The sequence below is a fragment of the Amblyomma mixtum genome, chromosome 3 (assembly GCF_055824585.1).
Source record: "Amblyomma mixtum isolate Tamu chromosome 3, ASM5582458v1, whole genome shotgun sequence".
NCBI lineage: Eukaryota > Metazoa > Arthropoda > Arachnida > Ixodida > Ixodidae > Amblyomma > Amblyomma mixtum.
The window spans coordinates 2555258-2578408 of record NC_143014.1 but is presented as its reverse complement, the minus strand read 5'-3'; the positions used below and the strand labels follow the sequence as shown (position 1 = coordinate 2578408).

At 47.4% G+C, this 23151-nt stretch overlaps 2 protein-coding genes and 1 pseudogene across 2 annotated transcripts in view; 1 reads left to right on the top strand and 2 right to left on the bottom strand.

Moving 5' to 3' along the window:
• LOC149349106 (RCC1 domain-containing protein 1-like) overlaps positions 1–15250 on the top strand; it is a 166258-nt gene extending 151008 nt beyond the window's left edge. The window contains exon 4 of the mRNA XM_089578066.1: positions 14176–15250. Coding sequence (XP_089434192.1) covers positions 14176–14246 — 71 coding nt within the window. The 3' untranslated portion in view covers positions 14247–15250. The remainder of the gene's footprint in view (positions 1–14175) is intronic.
• LOC149349107 (uncharacterized) lies at positions 3731–4806 on the bottom strand. Its single transcript, XM_089578063.1, has one exon. It carries the CDS (start codon positions 4675–4677, stop codon positions 4048–4050), a length of 630 nt encoding a protein of 209 aa, XP_089434189.1. The 5' UTR covers positions 4678–4806; the 3' UTR covers positions 3731–4047.
• Positions 15251–21695: 6445 nt separating the features above from the next.
• On the bottom strand, positions 21696–22332 carry LOC149349105 (uncharacterized; annotated as a pseudogene).
• Positions 22333–23151: the final 819 nt, after the last annotated feature.

Genomic DNA, 23151 nt, shown 5'->3' with positions numbered 1-23151 from the left:
CTCCTGCTACTCGGCCGCCACCCCAACGCTACCACCCTTGGCGGACGCCTGACAACCTTCCCATCTGTTACGCCTGCGGCATTCCGGGTCACGTGATGCGTCACTGCCGCCGGCGCTACCTTCCCCCTCCTGATACCTCCGACCCTCGCGCCTACACCTACGCCCCTCCCCAGCACTTTCAGCCTCCCTCCCCTCCTGACACCGTCCCCACTTCCGATGGCCCCCGGACTGTTCGCCACCGTTCCCCATCTCTCCGTCGTCGCTCGGTTTCTCCGATGCACCGTCGTCCTACTTCCCCACCGCAAAACTAGCCCCCGCAGTTCCGGAGGCAAGAGCTGCGTGTTTGACGAAAAGTTCAAGACCTCGCCTATCTCCGTGCAATGTCACTGAAGTTTCTGTAGAGGGCACCGATGCTTTTGCCCTGGTTGATACTTGCGCTGCTGTATCCGTATTGAGTGAGAAACTGTGCCGCAAGTTGCGCAAAGTGACAACGCCGCTATTTGGACTTTCGCTGCGAGCCGCCAATTCGCACCTGATTAATCCGTTGGCCGCCTGTACTGCCAGGGTCACTATTAAGGACGCTCTGTACATCATTGAATTCATCGTTTTTTCCTCATGCTCTCATGACGTCATCTTAGGGTTGGACTTTCTTTCCCAACATCACGCCGTCATTGACTGCACTCGAGCCGAGGTCGAGTTTTTTCCCTTCCACGATGACCTGATTGGCCCGCCCCAAACAACGTGCGCGAAATTAACTGTGGTCGACGATATCGCGATACCGCCGTGTTCATCTGTGCTCATCTCTGTATCCTGCGCCTCTGCTTCCGACGGACCTGTCGTCTTCAGCCCGTCCGACACCTTTCTTGCTCGCACCGGTCTCTGCCTGCCCTCCGCCGTGCTCACAGTCGCAGCTGGCTGCAGTGAAATGCCCATCACAAACCTCTTCATGTGCCCTTTTGCTTTGCATCGCGGCCAATGCCTGGGCTTTGTACAGCCATTTGCTTCTCTACTCGTCTGCGACTACTCCGAGGACGAGTGCGGCGGTCTCCCAATGGATTCACTTACTCCTTGTGCCGCTCCGACTGATCCTGCTCTCGTGGACGTCTTCGCCAGCTCTATCGACGCTACCCTTACGCCAGCTCAAAGACCCAGCTTCTTGCCCTGCTGGCCCAGTTTCGTTCCACCTTTGACCTCGCTACCCACAGTTTGGGCCGTACATCGGCCGTAACCCACCGGATCGACACCGGCTCCCACTCGCCGTTGCGCCAACGCCCGTACCGTGTGTCACCGGCCGAACGCCATGTCATCGATGAACAGGTGAACGACATGCGGCAGCGTGGCGTTATACAACCCTCCCACAGTCCTTGGGCCTCCCCCGTAGTTCTTGTCACCAAGAAAGACGGCTCTATCCGCTTCTGCGTGGACTACCGGCGCCTCAACAAAATCACTCGCAAAGACGTCTATCCTCTGCCCCGAATAGATGACGCCCTGGACTGTCTGCAGGGCGCTGAATTCTTTTCATCTCTAGATCTACGCTCCGGATATTGGCAAGTCCCGATGGCCGACGATGACCGCGCCAAAACAGCCTTTATGACGCCAGACGGGCTGTATGAATTCACCGTAATGCCGTTCGAATTATGTAATGCCCCCGCAACATTTGAGCGCATGATGGACACTATACTACGCGGCCTCAAATGGAAAACCTGTTTGTGCTATCTCGATTACATTGTTGTTTTCGCCCCGGACTTCCAGACTCATCTCGCACGTCTGGAACATGTGTTGAAATATCTCACAAGCTGGGCTACAACTGAATTTGAAGAAATGTCGCTTTGCGGCCCGACAGTTGACAATTTTAGGCCACATAGTATCTAAGGACGGCGTGCTTCCCGATCCAGCAAAACTTTGTGCTGTGTCTGTGTTCCCGAAGCCCTCCACGATGAAGGAACTTCGCAGTTTCATCGGCCTATGCTCCTACTTTCGGCGTTTCATCCGTAATTTCGCTTCAATCATCGCGCCTCTGACTACGCTTCTTCGCGCCAGCAACGACCTCAGCGGCTGGAATCCTGCCTCTGACGACGCATTCAGAACCTTGCGCCGCCTGCTTACCTCTCCGCCCATATTACGCCACTTCGACCCCAATGCGCCCACTGAAATCCACACATATGCCAGTGGCGTTGGTATTGGTGCCGTCCTTGCGCAACACAAACCGGGCTTTCCTGAGTATGTTGCTGCATACGCGAGTCGCGCACTCACGAAGTCGGATTTGAACTACTATGTGACTGAACAAGAGTGTGTGACAATCGTTTGGGCGATAGAAAAATTTCGGCCTTACTTGTACGGCTGACCATTTGACGTCGTCACAAACCATCATTCATTGCGTTGGCTGTCCACCATGAAGGACCCCAATGGACGCCTCACTACGCCTGAAGAGTATGACCTTCATGTGGTATATCGCTCTGGCCGAAAGCATCAAGACGCCGACGCTTTGTCACGCTCACCTCTGACCACTGAACCTGCTTTCCCTCCCCGCGTCGACTGCGCTTCCTTATCGATGACCACCATGGCCACCGAGCAGCTCAAGGACCCATGGATCGCTTCTATTTTCAACTTTCTTTCGAACCCTTCCCTCACCTCGGTCGCACGAGCACTGCGCAGTCAAGCTGCCCCCTTCAAAATTCGTGATGGGCTCTTGTACCGCCGCAATTATATCTCTGACAGCCGCAAACAGCTCCTTGTGATCCCGAGACAATTACGTTCCTTTCGCAATGACTCAACAGCCTCTCACGCCGGTGGCTTCAAAACTTATAGACGCCTTCGCCTCCGTTATTACTGGCGCGGTATGTACACCTACGTCCGCAAATTCTTCCGTTCTTGCTCAGACTGGCAACGCCGCAAGCCCACTCACCACCATCCGACCGGCCCCATGCAGCATCTACCTTGCCCATCCAGGCCTTTCGACCGGGTTGGAACTGACTTGTACGGGCCGCTTCCCTACACGGCTACAGGAAACCGCTGGATCATTGTCGCTGTCGATCATCTGACACGGTACGCCGAAACCGCTGCCCTTCCTTCTGCTACGGCGCGGGATGTTGCAGCCTTCCTCCTGCACCGCTTCATACTTCGCCACGGAGCACCACGTGAACTTCTGAGCGACCGTGGACGTGTCTTCCTGTCCGAAGTCGTTTCATCCCTTCTAAAGCAGTGCAACGTTACCCATCGCACCACGACGGCTTACCACCCGCAGACTAACGGGCTGACTGAACGGTTTAATCGTACGTTAGGTGACATGCTCTCAATGTACATGGCCGCGGACCATTCCAACTGGGACGCCGTACTACCCTATGTCACTTACGCTTATAACACTGCCATTCAGAGCACAACTGGTTTTTCGCCATTTTTCCTGCTCTACGGGCGTGAACCTTCGTCCCCCCTTGACACCATTCTTCCTTACCAGCCCGATTCCTCGGAATCCACAACTGTTTCCGCAGCCTCTCGCCACGCTGAAGAGTGCCGGCAGCTCGCTCGGGCGTTCACATCCGCCGACCAGGGGCGTCAAAAATACCGCTTCGACAGCACGCATGACAATGACACTTCTCTACCACAATCCCTTGTTTGGCTCTGTGCTCCTCCTGCCTCACCTGGCCTCTCTTCCAAGCTGCTTCCGAAGTACCATGGGCCCTACCGTGTTCTGGAGCGTACTTCCCCAGTTACCTACATAATCGAGCCTGTAACGCCTTCGCCAGATCACCGACGACGTGGGCGCGAGACAGTCCATGTGTCTCGCTTGAAGCCACATTACGACCCATGCGTATTGACGTCCCCTTAAGTCGCCAGGATGGCTCTTTTTTCCCCGGGGGGCCGACTGTAAAGAAGAAGACGATCAGCGCCCGCAGTGGGAGCGCCAACGCCTAGCGCAAGACGAGAGCGCTGACTGTTCGAGCCTGGACGTGCGATTTCGCTGCTCCGCCTGGTCGTCCCGGCCAAGCGTCTTTTGCCAGTAAAGCCCCTTACAGTGCCAACATGTTCATTTCAAATCCTGAAAAGTCTTCAGTTTCCATCTGTCTCGTCAACTTCCCTCAGCAACGGCTCTTGAAAGTTGCTCAATATTGCACAAACAGTCCACATCTGGTTGGCTAACGGAGCCAAAGAAATTGGCAATGGACGGTCAAATATGTGATAGGCCTTTATACGTTGTATTCGCCTTTCCACATGGATACGAAGAGTTGCAATGTCTTGAGTTTTGCTCACGTCAGTGGACGTGAATTGGTTGCTCCTCAGGAAGGGTGGCAGATTCAGCGCCACACCTTTTGGTTGCAACATGTCTGCAATGCGGAAGCCTTTGTCAGCCATCACTGAATCACCTGGGTCAAACTCCAGGTCTAGGAAACCACTCCTAATCACGCACTCTCTGTCCGATGTGCTGCCTGTGAAAAGCTCGGACACAAAAGTAACCAGACCAGAGGGAGAAACTCCAATAAGTCCTTTGAGTGTGTGGGCCGACTTGTAGTGGGAGTACAGCTGGCTCTGCGTCACGAAAGATGTTGGCACATTGCAGCGTATCTCGATAGCATCGGGCAGGACACGAGTTGAGGCATAGTCCTTAAACGCCTGCGGCATATCTTCATCAATAGCTTGCCGTGACAGCCAAAGTGGCAATGTTGTGAGTTGCAAGTACATGAAATCTATCCATGCAGAAAATATCCGCGAGACGGTACTAGGTGATATGCAAAACAGATGGCCTAGATGTCGGTGAAACACACCGAGTCGAAGTTTCACGAGGACCAAGAACAGCTGATTCTCCACTCTCAACTTTTGCGGTCTGCCACAGTACTCGTTCGATCGCTGGCTTCTGCTTTTGGCTTTGTGCTGTTTAATGTTTTTTTTCCATTTTCACCAGGTTCAAGATAATCGAGCAGGGCAGTAAAGCTGCTGTAGTCCGGTAGACCAGTATAAAACTGCATATCCTCGTCGCTCTCCACAAACTTCTCTATTCCAAAGGGCATAGACTCTTCTTTAAGCTTTACCACAATGTGCTGGGCATCAACAAGCTCGTTACGAAGAAGGTTGAGCTCCTGAGTCTGTGCATATATTTTATTTTCTACATACTCCACCTTTCCTTTCAGCTCAAGCAGTTCTCGTCTGCTCGCAGCAAGCTGTTCCTGTAGCCGCCGCTCATTTTCATTGCTACCTGCAAGTTGTGCCTTTAACTCAATAATAGCAGCATTGCATGTGCACGAGCCACAAAAACTCTGTTCCTGCGAAGGCGCATTTGGAGGGAAAATCTGCTTTAGCGGACTAGGGGTTCTGGAAATGGAACCGTGCTGTGAAGATGGACTTCTGGGAAGTGCATCCGGGGATGGTGCTTCATTCTCTCTAAGCACGCTGCCCTGTGAATCTTGCATCGGCTTGCGTCGTTTTTTCTTGGGAGTATGGCATTCCAAGCGGTCACATGGTGGTTTCCGTGAGGGCTTAGGTTTGCAAAATGCAAGCGCTGAAGGCACAGCAGAGCGATGGAGGAGGCGAAGGCCACTTGCCACACTTTTCCAGTAGTCTGACTCAGTGAAATGACGGGAACACACTTTGGTCGCATTTGAGATTTTGAAAAGGGGTCCCTCATCTCTGCGTATTGCAGCTATCCATTTTCTTTTCAAATCCTTGTCTGTGGGAAATCTGTGAAACGAAACCTGAAAATAACCACTGCTGTTAATACACACCCCGGTTCTTGGTCATCACTATGTAAATGTACACTGTGAACAATGCACGTCGATTGCTGTGGCAAAGCAACACAGTACTGTAGCCTGCTATGTTGAACAATTGTGAAATAAAGTTGCCAAAAATTACTTCGCTGATGTTTCTTCAGACAACAAATCAGTTGTCACAGGGGTTGCCGAAAATACCTTTCAATTTACCTTATGTAGTAAGGCAAGGAGGGGAGATCTGTGCCGCGGACCGGTAGTGTCTCCGCAGATCGCACACATCTAGCTAGGGTCACGCGTTCTTGCAAAAACAGCGCAAGATCGATGGAAAAGAACACGAAGGTCAGGGGACGATCGAGCACTCGTTCGTAGTTCTCCCTCATCCGTCGTAGTTCTCCCTGTTTTACAAGAATGCGTAGCCTATGGTGTTTCGTTTAACCTAAGGGTGCAGGTGTAGACTCCATAAACGTTGTGAGCGAAGAACAAATCGCAGAAGTAAATCGTGTCACCTGGATGACGCGCGCGTCTTGCCGTTCGGCGCTTAGTTTGTATAGAACGCGGCTTTCTGCCGATTGAAACTGGAAACTCTGTGAAATGCCGCAATACATACGGAGGTTCTGTAAAGCTGTAAGCGCGCATGCTACGCTTTAAACCGACAAGCATCAACGCTACAAAGACACGCATGTAGTACGCGTACCTTTCGTCCGTCCTTGTCGACATAACCGCATTGATTACACACATCGGAACGCAGCAGTGAGTTGGCATGTTGAATCACATTCGTGGCAGAGATTTGACACACGTTATTGAAGCATCGACGGACCTGTTGCAGCAAAAAATAACAATTTAGACGCAACTATAAAGCAGGTCACTGAGCATCGACAGATAGACGATCCGAACACCTATCCTTCACCATGGCGGACGGTGCACAGTGGTGCCAGACTGTGGTACAATGTTGCTTGAAGTTTTGCAAAGGGTCTATTACAGAACACGAAAATGAAACTCCTCAAGATCTACTGAATGCTATCGAAAAAACAATCTTTGAAGATAAGTTAGGAATAAAAACGGCTGGTCTCGAAAGAGTACACCACCTCGGCCGAAAGCAAGAGACTGATAATCCCAAGCCCAGACCTGTCATTATGAAGTTACTCGACTAATCGCGATAAAGCCACCATACTTAGCAATTGTAACAAGCTAAAAGGATCAGAATACTCAGTGAGTGAGGACTTCTCGCGAACAGTAAGGGACTTAGAAAGAAGCTATGGGAAAGAACGAAAGTTCATCGGGACCGGAAAGAAAAGGTATTTCTGTCTTATGACAAAGTCAAAATTAATAACCGCTTGTACATCTGGGACGAACAAACCGATGACATAGTGGAAGCTGCAAAAAACGAAGGCATGGACGAGGGACCAGCCAAGCGGACTCGAAACCGCCGTCGGCCGTAACTGTCCTCAATGTTAACGCGCGCAGCCTTGTGAACAAAATTGAACAGTTAGAGGCGATCCTTATCGCCCACGCGCATGATATTATCTGCCTGACTGAGACGTGGCTGCACGCTGACATTGAAAACCACGAATGGTTCCACCGGGCTATACTATTGTGCGTAAAGATAGAGCATCTAGAGGCGGTGGTGTTGCTTTGCTCCTGAAACAAGGCGTAAGCGACTCAGTAATGCCAGATGTCCCAGGCGTGGAAGCGGTCTGGTGTAAGATCCAGGCAGGCCGGAGCTATGTCTGTGTCGGTGCCGTGTACAGACCCCCCCCCCCCCCCCCCCCCCCCCCCCAGGCTGAGGTATCTTATCTTGAACAGTTTCTAGGCTATATGCGCATACATATGGTGGGAAGTGCCATAATAATGGGAGGAGACTAACTTCCCGGACGTGAACTGGAGCTCATTGAGCCCATCGAATGTTACAAACAACATCTTGCTCAGTTTTCTGTTTACCTTCAACCTGACCCAAATAGTTTCCAAGCCTACTCGTGTGCAGGGCACTTCAAGTTCCATTTTAGATCTTATCTTCGTCAGTGACTACTTCTTAAAAGGAAGTATTAATGTCGATATACTAGAAGGTTTATCTGACCATGATATGGTTCTGTGCAAGCTATCGATTACAAATCAGATTCGCCAACCCAGCACTAGAAAGCGCGTGTACGCATTTAACAAAGCAGATAATGATGCCATTATGACTTGGCACTACGATTTCCATGAACTCTTTACAAAGGGCTCTGCTAGCATAGATGAAATCTGGTTACAGTTCAAAGCACATGTAATGCACTGCTTGAGGCAATTTGCACCACAGGTAATAAAGACTATAAATAAACACAATCCTTGGATTACACGTGAAGTGATCCATTTAAACCGCAGAATTAAAAGCTTAAGGAAATCTAATAAATTACGCGCAGTTCCAGCTTACCACAAAAAAGCGAATTCATTAAACAGACAAATAAAGGAACAAACAGCAGCAGCCAAACAACGCTTTTGCAGTACAACGCTGAGAACTTTTATCAAAGATTCGCCTCAGAAATTCTGGCGCTATATTAGTCACAAAGATAACCCCCGAGAAGCGTTGTCACCGACGGAAGGAAGGAGGCAAGCTGAAGCGTTCAATGCCTTCTTCCATTCCGTATTTACTCCTGATAATGACACGATGCATGATTACAGGCCAGAAATTATGTAGCAAAACGATGCATTAGGTGCACCAGTTATAACTGAAGCAGGAGTGTTCTCGCTGCTGTTAAATTTAGGTGACAAAAAGTGCAGTGGCCCAGACGGTATCCCTAATTGTTTTCTTAAACGTTATGCGGAACCTATAAGCAAATTTTATGCCTAATTTACAATAAATCCATCAGTGAACAATGCCTCCCAGCGGATTGGAAAAGTGCAAAAATAGTGCCTATCTTCAAGTCGGGAGATATTTCTTGCCAGTCAAATTATAGGCCCATTTCTCTGACGTGTACTTGCTGCAAAATTTTAGAACATGCAATTTTACAATTTATTACGCAGTTTGTCGAAGAAAATAACATTATTCACCCTCATCAGCATGGCTTCAGAAGAGGTCTGTCTACTGTCACCCAACTTGTTGAGATTCTACATGATTTGGCTAAAGCAATACTGACCAAACACAAATAGTCGTAATTTACCTGGACTTTTGAAAAGCCTTTGACCATGTCTGCCATGCAAAATTGCTTCTGAAACTCACATATATTTTAGGGGATGGGCCAGTTGTGCAATGGATCCGATGTTACTTATCTGACCGCTGCCAGTTTGTTCAGTTCGGCGCCCATACTTCCCGAACAATGCCAGTCCTCTCAGGTGTACCACATGGCTCCGTTTTAGCGCCTATCCTGTTCCTCTTGTATATAAACGACATAACTAGTCAGGTGGATTCCAAGATAAGACTATTCGCAGGTGACTGCGTCCTGTATAGAGAAGTTCTGAACCGGCAAGACCGAATTGCTCTCAACAAGGATTTTGGCTTGATAGCCCAATGGTACACGGACTGGCAAATGACCATAAACCTTAGCAACACAGTGTCAATGTCTATAACAAAAAAAGAAATCTAAGCTTTGTTTTTCGTACGGATGTGACAGTAAAATCCTGACAACAGTCACTGAGTATAAGCACTTGGGCGTCGTGGTCTCATCAGATCTGGGATGGTCACCTCATGTAGACTATGTGGCAAACAAAGCGATGCGGAAGTTAATGTATCTAAAACGGGCCCTGCGGTACCCTAGGAGGGAAGTCAAACGTTTGACTTATGTGATGTGTGTTCGCCCGATCTTGGAATATGCGAACGTGGCATGGTTTCCGTTTGTCCAAAAATCAAATATCTACGCTCGAAGCTGTTGAGCGGAAGGCCACGCGTTTTATCTGCAACAGATACCAGCGCACCGACTCACCCACGCAGATGCTGACCGAGATTGGGCTTCATACACTAACCAGCCGTGCGATGCTACAACGTCTGAAATTTTTGTACCTTATCTTTCATAACATGATTAAAGTAAATCCTGATACCTACATTTCTTCCAATACTTCAAGAGAAACCCGTTATAAGCATCAATTCACACTCCAAGAATATTTTTGTGCCATAATACATACAGTTTTGCGTTTTTCCCGCGAGATGTGCGTGAGTGGAATTCTTTAGATCAGAGTGTGGTCTCGCAGTCTACTATTGAAAAATTTGTTTAACTTGCTGGCAATTCTGTCCTGTCAACAACGAGGGTGTAATGTCATCACTAATGTATCTTTCTTTTCCCTTGTATGTTTAAATGTAAATCTGGGATAATGTCAGTGCGTGAATGACGGTATCTTAAGTGTTTTTTTATGTGCTTGCCTCTTCTTTGTTGTAGTGGTCTTCGCATACTCTTGTGTACAAACGTGTGTATGGCTGTATGAGCAAATGTATACACGTCCTTAATCCACTCCTGTAAAAATCCCTAAAAGGATTGACAGTATCTCCAAATAAATAAATAAATATCGTTTCCAGATGTGCCGTCGACCCAGCAAAGCAAAACCATGAGTCAACCAGGCTAAACACATACTTTCGTATGCCCCTCGGTGTGAGTACATTAAAACCCTACCAGTTGTTTTAGCCTGTGCTTAAGGCGAGGCTTTCTCGGCCACTGGGCATTGTTTGATTGTTCGCGCAATCAGTGTAGCCCTTCTGGCTCCTTAAAAAGATAAATGTATTTATTGAATGGCGTGCGTTCTTAACAGCAATTACTTTTGGCGCGAGTGAAGTGAGGAAGAAATGGAATGCACAATGCTCAGCAAGCCATTTTGATTCATTGCGCGGGTTTTATGCATCTTGCCGCCCTCGCACCGAGCCAGCGACGTTGGCTTCGACCTCGTCCTGCCTTCCGTTTGTGCAACTGCGCCATCTTTTGGAACGTCACATCACGGGGACGCCTGCACTGCCGCATGCACAGAGTGGGCTTGGCAGGTGCATATGGCAGGCAGCGATATGGAAAGTGTCGGAAGGGAACAACCATTGTAATTACGGACTGGAAGTATTTGTTAAAAGCACCACAAACAACACCTTCATCATGCACACATTTGTCGTTAATAATGAACTCATTGGAGGAAAAAGACTTCAGTGTGATTTGGCGCCAGAATCTTTCGGGAGACGTTCTAATGAGCGAAGGCAGGAGCTTTCTATAATATTTTTCTTCGTCGTAAATTATTTTCTGCTTAAGTTGTTGTGAAATATCTTCATGATTGATTTTAAAAATGTATTTGTTCTTGATTTCTTCTTTGGCCCTTTAAGTCTTCTCTGCAATCGTACCGCCTCCCGAGAAATCCATGGGTTGCGTTGTACAGATTTTTTCGCAATTTTGGGACCAAAAAGGTGGATACATTCAGAGACGATTTCTTTAAAGGAAAGCCATAAGTCATTTGCACTACAAGTGCTGTTTCTGAAATTATCCAAGTAGAAATCAAGCATGTCGAGAAGCGATTCGTCGTCAGCACGCGAAAAACTGGGAAAGAATTGAACACTATTGTGGCAGTCTGGATGCACATTTGATAAGCTCAAGGGCACTGCATCATGACCGAAATTCCGTTTGTGACCCCACAGGTAGACATATTTCGGATGACACCGCTTATCTTGAAACTTGGGGAAAAAAACCCACCTAGGCGCAAATGACTTTCACGACACAAAAAGAGACGAGGAGACAACGGACAGGCGCCTGTCCGTTGTCTCCTCGTCTCTTTTTGTGTCGTGAAATCATTTGCGCCTAGGTGGGTTTTTTCCCAAGTTTCAAGACGAAAAACCAACTAGCCCGTCAACATGCCTTACTGACACTGCTTATGAAAAACAGATCGAGAATTTGATCCTGTGGGTCCTTGTACACTCGTGAAATTATTTACCACTTGCAGGAAGCCATATGTGAACATAATGTCGAATATTGTGTTATCAACAGTATGGGCAGGATGAGATGAAAAATTGTGCCAATTGATGTTTGGTAAGTTAAAGTCGCCTGCTAGTATTATTCTATCGTCTAATCTTACATGACGCTGTAAGTATTATCTTAGGTTTTCAAGGACCGCAGCAGAGGAGCTCGGGGGCCTATAAAGGACTCCAAGAATAAAGCGGACCTTGTTGATGTACGTTTTGCAGGAAACAGCTCCAATGCCTTGCGCATCAGGGAGTCTAAAAAGTTTTGTTGATTTTGTGAACAAAATGGCTACTCCTCCCCCTCTTCTGTCGCGGTCACTACGCAAAACCTTATTGTCCTTAGGAACAAATTCGCTGTCAAATATTTCACTGCTCAACCAGGTCTCTGTAAGCATGGCAACGTCCGCGTCGTGCGAGAACAGCATACCCTTAAGTTCTACAACTTTATTAACAACGCTACGACAATATGTGTTTACAGTTCTGAATGCCAGACTGTTCTTTCTCAGGTGTCATTTTTGGTTCTTCGGAATCTTAAACCTTTTGTTTTTGCGCTATTCCGTCCAAACATATTACCATCAATACTTATTTTCTCAAAAAAAAAAAAAAACAGCGTCACTTTAGCACCGGTACTCTTTTCCTGGGAAGCGCTTTCCCATTATTTTTTTTCTGACATCACGCATTCTCTTGGAAAAGTCTTCGCTGACTGAAAACTCTGCACCTTTCAATTTCGGGCATGCCTTCGTTATCGAATTCTTCTCTCAATAGTCACGCAATTTTATGATGACAGAACAATTCTTGTTTGATTTCATATCTATTCGATGACACATTTCCATACTGTTGGACTCAGACGCCGTGAAGTCAAGTATTTATTCGGGCAGCAACACGAACACAACAGACAGAAATAATTCAGTGGCTTCGCCTTATAAGGACAGCCTGGGTGCAACCGAGACATGCCATTGGCCAGCGATACAACTGCACACGTGAACAGTAACCGCGAACATCAGATACGCGGCGCACAGTAGCAAAGTGCAGCACACTTGATAAGCGCGGCGCCGATACAACACTCCCCCTCCGACAAGATCAGAAACTGTCATACGTCATAGTTAATTAAAAGACTAGCGCAAAAAACTAGGACAAAGACAGAGAAGGAGACAGGACGAGCGCTAACTGTCTGTAGCGCTCGTCCTGTCTCCTCTGTCTTTGTCCTAGTTTTTTGCGCTAGTCTTTTAATTAACTATGACAAACCAACTAGCCCAGCTTTCCGCCTTGATGTCATACGTCAGACGATCCGCCTTTCACGCATGCTGCGCCTGGGTAGCACCGGCGAACAGGCATCGCTCTGTTCCGATGTTGACGCACTTTGGGCTTCACGTACGAGTGGGCAACCATCACAACCATTCAACACTTGTGGAGTTGAGGCGGGTCCAAGGGAACACTCACTTTCTAACATATCACTAGCAAGCGGTAAATGTATCTCACTTTCTTTAACAACAGCAGGCTTCACACAAATATGTCGCAAATGGTCCGCATGCACAAACCGAGTCTGTCCATCCACCACGCCAAGATATGTCATAGCAGATTTCACATCGACAACCTTGCCTGGACGCCACTTCACCTGTTCCCCACGTACTGAACGCACAAACACCCTATCCCCGACAGAAAATGCTTTAGGTGAACTCCTCCGCTTGTTTGCACTGCGTACTACATTCCTCTCCGATTTGGCATTGATTGCATCTTGTAGTCTTGGCTTCAATAACGACAATCTTGTGCGCAACTTCCTTTTCAGGAAGAGTTCAGCTGGCGTTTGGCCGGTGAATGTGTGCGGCGTTGTTCTATAGGCGAACAGAAAATTACCGATTCTGTGCTGCATTGACCTGGAACTTTTATTCCTCTGATCTTCGAGTAATTGCTTCAACAGCGACTGCTTTACTGTTTGAACCGCGCGTTCTGCCGAACCGTTCGACTGAGGATGATATGGCGGAGTAAGCGTGTGCTTAACCCCGTTTGCCAACAGAAATTCCTCAAAATCTTTTGCACGAAACTGCGGTCCGTTATCTGTGACTATCTCCCTCGGTAAGCCATGACTTGCGAACAACGAGCGCACTGTTTCGATGGTGCTTTGCGCTGTCGTTGACGTCATGATCATGATTTCCAACCATTTGGAATAGGAATCGACAGCTAAAAGGAACATCGGGTTTTATTTTTTCGCAAAATCAAGATGTACCCTCTCCCAACTGTTTGTGCACAATTTCCAAGATGAAAGCGGTGCTCGTGGCCCCACAGATTTTGTGCTTTGACAAATTTCGCATTGCTTCGCAGCTTGTTCCAGGCAGTTGTCTATCTGTGGCCACCAAACCATTGACCTTGGAAGTGCTTTCAGCTTAGTAATGCCAATGTGTTGTTCATGCAACAAACACGTAACTTCACTTTGAAGCGACTGGGGTATCACAACCCTGTTGTTCCACACCAAACAACCACAATCCACAGTAAGTTCAAATCGCCTCACGAAGAAAGGCTGATAAGGAGCGTCACAGGGGGCACAGCACCACGACTGCAATGGAGCGCTCACCGATGTTGCTCTTTCAGGTGGCCCTTTTTCTCGGCGCGTCTCTGGAGGCACAGTCCGCAAAATCCTGCGCGAGCTCTACCGGGCCTGATGGACGCGAAAATTGGAAGCGGTCGCCACTTCTGGACAGCTGCCACCGCCTCTGCTGGCAACCGGGATGGACCACACGTGTCGACGCTATCACCACAGGATGCACAGTATATCAACCGCCATTTCACCGCGCCCCGCTGGGGCACAGCACCACGACTGCAATGGAGCGCTCACCGATGTTGCTCTTTCAGGTCAGTTACCTTGACTGCTCCTACTGCCGCGTAAAGAGCGACAATCGTTTTCTTATTGTGGTGTTGTGCCCCAGTGAGTGGTCTGTTGCTTTCATGAACTGTGACAATTTTGTAAAAGACCTGCTGTGTAGAATTTTATTGCTTCTGTCAGGGGATGTTGAATCGAATCCTGGCCCGGGAACGGAAGAAGTTCTAGCAACTGTTTTGGAAACTGTGCAAATAATTGAATTAGGCCAGGATAATATCCGCAACGACCTTCGCGCTTTAAAGAATTGGCAGGCGTCCGTTGATGTCGAGTTGAGACAGCTGTCAGCTCGAATTCGGGTGCTAGAGGTGGACACTGCTGCTCTAAAAAACAGTAGTGCTTCACCAGTTCAGGCACCTGAGGTTGCTCTCGAAATCTCGGACAAGTTAAAGTCTATCGAATCGCGCTGCGATGACGCCGAAAACAGTCTACGCCGTTCCAATCTCCTTTTCTTCGGCCTACCTGACACCTCTGACGAAACCTGGTCATCCGCTGAGACAAAAGTTATGAACTTATGCTCGGAAACCCTCGGTATAACAGTCGAGCCGTCTCAAATAGAGCGCGCACCTCGCCTCGGGAAGTACCAGGAAGGCAAATGCAGACCTGTCATTGTTAAATTTGCACTTTTCAAAGACAAACAGCTCGTTCTGGAAAAGGGGCCCAAATTCAAGAATACAAATTATGCTGTACGAGAAGATTTTTCGTTAAAAACACGAATATCAAGGAAACACCTACTTGATTTTGCGAAGTCACAAAACGCCACGTATAAGCTTAGCGTAGGACTGCACATCGGTGACGCCACCTTCGTATTTGATGCTGCATCTGGGAGCGTCATTCGATCTACAAGATAGCTCACACGGGAAAAGATAGCTGGTACAATCGATCATTCAAACTCTACTTCTCGTAATCACACGCCATCACGTTTACACTTATCATGTACTAATATGCGTAGTTTGCTACCCAAACGTGTTGAACTATGTTCTTACCTGGAGAACAGTGAGTGTGACATTTTAGCATTAACTGAAACGTGGCTTAATCCTGATATTTCTGACACTGTGGTACTGCCCGATACCAACGAGTACATAATCTTCCGAAAAGATAGAGAAAACAAAAGAGGAGGAGGTGTCCTAATAGCCGTCAGGAAGCGTATAGCATCTCATCTTGTTAATTTACCCAGTCCCCTTGAGTTTATATGGATCTGCATTACGTCATCATTCGTTAATTCAATAATAGGTGCATGTTACATACCACCAGATAGCTCCGCAGCTTTCATATCTCACTTGCGCGATAACCTAAGTGCCATAAGGACCAAGTTTCCTAAAGCAAATATATTTCTGATGGGGGACTTCAATTTCCCGTACATTGACTGGTCTAACCTCACCTCTGACTCTCGCTGTTCTAAAAACTTCATCGACTTAACTTTAGATTTTTCTTTAACTCAGTTAGTAAACCAACCCACACGCGGAACGAATATTCTTGACCTTGTTTTGACTTCATGCCCCGACAATTCAAGCACCGTCTCTACTAGTGAGGGATTCAGTGACCATCTGATTCTTAATTTTGCAGTTAGCATCCCATCACATACGCGGCATCTCACGTCTAAGCTCATCTTCAACTATAAAAAAGCTGATTGCAATGCTCTTAACGTTGGTCTGCAAGAAATTTGCTCCTCGCACCTTTCCACTTTCTCTTCCCGTACCGTCAATGAAAACTGGACCTTATTTAAAGAAAAGTTGCTGTCATTAATGGTTGCTCACGTACCACAAATTTCATTTCGGGTCAACATTTCTAAGCCATGGTATCATAGGTCACTTCGCACAATTAAGAATAAAAAGAAGCGCTTATTTAAAGCAATGAAAAAATCTGGATCTCCCTCTCTGAAACTGCAACAGAAAGACTGCGAAAAACAATACTGCCGTGCCGTTCGTAAAGCGAGACATCAATTTTATTCTCATGATCTTCAATCCCTTATGCGCAACAACCCTAAAAAATTCTGGCGTACAATATCCCCAGCTAACACTCATGCCCAAATCGCTCTACAGGACAATACCGGAAATTTGATTACTGACGAAGAAAGTGCGACTATCTTTAACAATTATTTTACTTCAGTGTTCACCCATGAAGATCTTTCTAACATTCCTGCCACCGCCGAAGTCGACTACAGATATATGACCCCTATTGAATTAACTGTTGAAGGCATCGCGTCACTAATCAAAAACCTTAAAATGTCCACTAGCTCTGGTGCTGACGGAATCAACTCCAAAATTCTTAAACTCACTATAAACTCGAGCAGCTTAATCTTGTATCACATTTTTCAGCAGTCTTTATCTACAGGTGAACTTCCGTTTGATTGGAAAATAGGCAAAGTCATCCCCGTGTTCAAATCCGGAGACAGAAGTAACATCAGTAACTACCGACCTATATCTTTAACCAGTATTGCATTTAAGCTTCTAGAACATATCATTGCTTCAAATGTTGCGCAGCACCTTGAACAAAACCGCTTTTTTTACCCTCATCGGCACGGTTTTAGAAAAGGACTGTCGTGCGATACACAACTCATGGAATTTACGCACGAAATTCTGACTAACATGAATGATAACCAACAGACTGATTGCATTTTCATCGACTTTTCTAAGGCATTTGATCGGGTAGCACATTGTCGTTTAATTGCCAAATTCTCTGCTTGAAATATCGACTCATTAACGCTATCATGGATTAGAAATTTCCTCTCATTTCGCAAACAATTTACCAGTATAAATAATTGTTCATCCTCTCTCTCTGAAGTATCGTCCGGTGTTCCCCAGGGCAGTGTCCTGGGCCCGTTACTATTCTTAATATATATTAACGATCTGCCAACCGACATTACCTCTAACATCCGTTTGTTTGCTGACGACTGTATTATTTACCGCAGAATTTCTAATCCATCCGATCATATCGCTTTACAGAAAGATCTAGACCATATAACAAACTGGTGTTCCATGTGGCTAATGCCGGTCAACACTGATAAGTGTAAATTAATGACTTTCAGCCGTAAACTTTCAAACTCTTCTTTCACCTACTCGCTCAGCAGTAATCATGTGACACGCGGCGGCTGGAATTTCTTTGGAGGAGAAATTCTAGAGGCCCGTGTACTGTGCGATGTCAGTGCACGTTAAAGAACCCCAGGTGGTCGAAATTTCCGGAGCCCTTCACTACGGCGTCTCTCATAGCCTCAGTCGCTTTGGGACGTTAAACCCCATAAAACCAAAACCAACCAGTAATCATGTGACAACAGCGTCCTCATATAAATATCTCGGCATTCACCTAAATCAAAACCTTTCCTGGTCGACACACATTAATAAAATTACAGCTAAGGCTTCACGAACCCTTGGATACTTAAAGCGTAATCTTCATGGTGCACCATCTGACACTCGAAAACTAGCCTACCAGACGTTTGTCCGCCCACAACTAGAATTTGCATCACCCATCTGGTCACCTCACCAAGCGTATCTAACACGTAATCTCGAATCTATACAGAACCGTGCTGCACGCTTCATCGCTCGCGATTATAACCGCCATTCCAGCGTCACTAACATCAAGTTATCGCTATCACTTGAGTCTTTAGAATCACGTCGTACCGTAGCTCTTCTTTGCTTATTTCATAAAATGATTTTCAGTATTCACAGTCACACATTACCTTTGTCACGGCCATGTCGCACATCTCATCGCCTCCATAATCATAGCAGCTTTACGCGTATTTTTGGTCATACAAAAGCATTCAACATGTCTGCTCTCCCACGTGCCATAAAATATTGGAACAGCCTTCCTGACGATGCTACTAATACCAGAAATCCTGCTACATTTCGTGATAAAATAACCGCAATCCTCGCCTAGTGTCTCAGTTCTCTGTATTCTTGCGAAAAATGTTTTATTGCTGCTTAGTGTGAACTAACTTGTGCACTCTTTAGCCTCACTGTCAAATCGTGTTCCATTTCCATGTTGCCAAATTTTGAAACTTGTAATTATTGTGTGTTGTATTACTTTATTTGTATTCTACTGAGTGCCTCCTGCTAACTATTGTATAACGTTTTTCTTCTGTCGTTTTTTTTGTTCTTTTGTGTTTTGTTTTTGCGCTGTTCTCAAACTTCTATGTACTGCCCCACTCACACAATGCTCCAATGTAAAGGAGCCTGTGAGTAACTTGAATAAACAGCACGCGGCCATCCATGCCATACCATTTCACGAACAGCGCTGAGCACTGGATCTTTCACAGTTTCTCGCTCGATATCTTTAGCTGTAACGGGGAGTTTGTTGACAGGCGAGAAATAGATTTCTTCTGCCTCGTCACCGGTTTCCGGCAGTGGAAGGCGTGGCTATCTTTATTCCTGCTCGGTGCGGAATGCGAAAGTTGTAGTTTGCAAGAAAAACTCCCCAGCGATGTACACGAGCTGCAGCTACTGCATTTGTGTGATGCTTTGCCTCAAAAAGGACGGTAAGGGACTGGTGATCAGTGACTACATTGAAGCTCCGCCCGTACAGATATTTATGAAACTTCCGCGCTCCATAAACAACTACTAGAGCTTTTATGCGAAGCATATTACTAGAGCTACACTACAGCCCGTCGAGCGCGGCGGTGGAGCTACCATCGACCTTTAGCGTGACCACGTGACACCACGTGACAACATGACGTCACAGCAGAGGAGAGATGGGCTGCCGGCTCGCGCGGTCGGTCGCGGCGGTGGAGGCTCCACATCAGAGGCGCGGCGGCTGACCACGTGACAACATGACGTCACAGCAGAGGAGATATGGGCTGCCGGCTCGCGCGGTTGGCCGCGGCGGTGGAGGCTCCACATCAGAGGCGCTGCAGCTGACCACGTGACGCTACAGCAGCGATATAAAGCTGAGCTTGCCTCGCTCTCCGGGCACTTACGAGGCGGCCAGGTGTTGGGATGCCGCCTAGAAGCAGGGCTGATTTGAACGAGAACCGAAAGCTTCAGCGTGCCACAGAGACCGATGAAGAGCGGGATGAACGTCTGGCTAAGCGGCTTGCTCAATATGCGGCTCGGCGACAACGTTCTACAACAACTGAAGAACAAAGCGAGGAACTTGTCAGCAATGCTTCCACTAGTGCTGCCACCGAGTCCGTCAGTAGTTCTACAAGTTCGGAACGCTGGAATGCTACGAAACGGAATAGGCGTACGTCGAGGGGAAATATTGCTACAACCGCCGGTACTACAGCTACTGCTGCTGCTGCTGGGGGTACATCAATACAGTCTATAGGGAATGGTGGCGGTGGTGGAATAACTAAGGGTGTTTCCAATGTACTTTCCATGGGTGCCAAGAATGCTGTTGTAGCCGGTGCTGGGGCAGCGGTTGTACACTCTGCATTGAATTCACCGATGATCCCGTATATAGCTGCCACGGCAATCCTTGCTACACTTCTAGTGGTTGTATTAAAATGACCAAGTATTCAACCAAGGAAAGCCATGTATTACCAAGCCTAGCCATCAATATGCTTCGCATCTGACTAGGCTTAACCTTAGCTAAGCCTCAGCCATTTTTTCCACTTGCGCGTAGTTACGCTCGGCAGGAGTCATTGTCCGGGATGCGAACGCAATCGGTCGTTCTACACCTTCAACCACGTGCGTCAGCACTGCGCCTATGCCGTAAGCAGAAGCGTCACATGTAAACTGTATTTCCTTCCTTACATCGTACAGTTCCAAGACCATGTCTTCACGGATCAAATTCTTACAGCGACTGAAACATGCATCGCACTGGCTTGACCATTTCCATGTGCTGCCCTTGCGCAACAGTTGGTGCAGAGGCTCTAGCACATTTGCTAGATCAGGCAAGAATTTGGCATAGTAGTTTATTAGGCCCAAAAATGCCTTTAGATGAGTCACGTTACTTGGTTTCGGCGCGTCTCGAATTGCTTTCACTTTTTCCGCTGCTGGGTGTACGCCATGCTTGTCTATCTCCTGTCCTAAGTAACACACACTTTCTTGGAAAAATTTGCATTTCCCTGTGTTTACACGAATGCCGTGCTTACTAAGTGCTTGTAGCACCTGCTCGGAACGGCGATAGCACTCTGTGAGGTCTTTACCTACTATTAAAACATCGTATAGGTAACAGGCAGTCCCAGGGATGCTTCGCAAAACCTGATCCATCACGGCCTGAAACATTGCCGGCGCGCTTGCCACTCCGTAAGGCAATCGTCTAAGCCTGAAAAGCCCCAGGTGCGTATTCACCGTCAGCAATTCCTGTGCCTGCTCATCCAGCTAAAGTTGCAGGTACGCCTTTGACAAACCCAGCAAAGTGAACACTGTTCCCCCAACCAGTGACGCGAATATGTCTTCTGGCAGAGGCAGCGGATAGCGGTCGAGTTCAATATCCCTATTGACTGTGACTCTGTAGTTTCCACATAGCGTAATCTCTTTTCCAGCTTTCTTCGGTACGATCACGAGCGGTGTAGCCCTATTGCTGTGTCTGACTCTGTACACCACACCAGCTTTCTCATGGTCGCTCAATTCATTTTCCACTTGTTCGCGCAAAGCATATGGTACTGGTCTCGCCTTACAAAAGGTTGGATGCGCATCGCTTTTCATTTGGATGCTACCAGTGAATCCCTTGATAGAACCATAGCCTGGCTCAAACACATCACCGTAGAGCTGTTTTAACCTTTTCTCGGATTCCGCTGCTACCATCTGCCTGCCGTACTGTACGTTGTCTATGTCATACTGCAAATGCTGCACAGCATTCTGCAAGTCAACTGTTAGTGTCGCAATCCTATCGTGACCTAAAAGCGTCGGCATGCGAGCTTGAGTTTCTTGCTTTGCAATTATCAGAGGCAGATCGTAGCTTCGGTTCTGATAAGAGACACTCACGTTCGCTACACCTTTTACTTTGAGTGCAGTGCCATTATCCACTCCTAGACGTACGTCGTCTTGGGAACATGGGTAGTTTGGGAAATTTGCATCGAAGACTCTTTCAGACATTATGGTCACAGCGGCTCCCGTGTCTAATTCCATTGGGATATCATTGCCGTTTACCTTTACATTAAGCACGATGGGCGGTGAGCTATGAACCTTGTTTGTAGTACAAACCGTAAGCAACTCAGGAGTTTCCGACAACGTTTCCTCAACTTTGTGAACGACCTTTGTTTTGCACCTCGCTTCGAACATTTGAAGCATATGCTTTTGAGAAAAGGACAACTCGTGCAGTCCGCCACACTTATGACAACAGTGCCTTTCCTACGTTACCTTCTACGTTGGACGTTGCTCGCGGTCTTCTCCTTAGTCGAGTGTCTTCTGCCTTGCGTGGCAGGTTCCCGATGCCAGTAGACGTGGGCAGTACTCGCGGTTGACCCCTCTGGCAGCATTTCCCGGGTGTCTTTCTGGGCCGTTTCCAAGGCGGTGGCGACCTTGCACACTCGCTCCCAGGTGACTTCGTCATCTGACAGGGCAAGAAGGAGACATCGAATCGAATCCGTACGGATTCAGTCGATCTCGAAGCGCTTCTTCCAAGAATGTTCCAAACGAGCACGTAGCAGCCAGCCTTTTGAGCTCGACGATAAACTGTTTCAGGCTTTCGTTCGGCTCTTGGTTTCGCTGGTAGAAGCGATACCGTTCAGTAACCACAGACCGTTTTGGAGCATAGTGCTTTTGAAGAACTTCGGCAGCTTCTTCGTACTTGACTTCTGTTGGTTTTTTCGGCAGCAGCAGGCTACGCAGAGTCACGTAAGCCTTTTCACCCAGTATTGTTAGGAAGACTTGCAACTTCTTACTTGCGTCTATTCCGTTGGCGGTTGCGTACAGGTCGAACCTTTCCAGGTAGACGTCGATATTGCCAGAGTCTGGGCAGAACTCTGCCAAAGATCCCAGGGTGGTGGTCATCTCTGATGTCCTCGCTAGCCGTGGCGTCTTCGTCGGTTGTGCAGGCTGGATCAATGCTTCTGCACGAACTATCCCATCCTCGTCGCCATGTTGGACTCAGACGCCGCGAAGTCAAGTATTTATTCGGGCAGCAACCCGAACACAACAGACAGAAACAATTCAGTGGCTTCGCCGTATAAAGACAGTCTGGGTGCAACCGATCGAGGCATGCCATTAGCCAGGGATACAACTGCACACGTGAACAGTAATCGCGAACATCAGATACGCGGCGCACACTAGCAACTTGATAAGCGCTGCGCCGATACAACACATGCTATTGACTGTAACTCCCAGCATCTCATCAAAAATATCCTTTGTTATATTTTCTATTAGCTCCGATTCTTTTTCGTCTTCTTTTATGCCATAACTGAGTAGATTGTTCCTACGGCTCCTGTTTTCTAAGTCAGTTTTATTTAGCAGGTATGAAATATTTGCCTCAAGCTTAGCAACGATTGATTTCAGATCCTTTACTTCTGTTTTTAAAATATTGATAGTTGCTACCTCATGTTCCAGGATTCTAATTCTCTCCGTCAAGCCATCGATCTTTTCTTCAAAAGTGCCCTGTTTCGCAAGAATGTCACTGACAAACGACGTCAGAGTGTTTTGACCCAGGAAAACTTGGTGAAGCATTTCCTTTTCAGACATGTCTGGGCCTGGGTTTGACTCCATGTCGCCACACTTTAAAAGATCCTCTTGGAAAGAGAAAACGTGCGCTAACACATTCATCAAACGCAATGGAAAGGGCAGCAGCAGCAAAAAGCGGATGTCGCAACGATAACA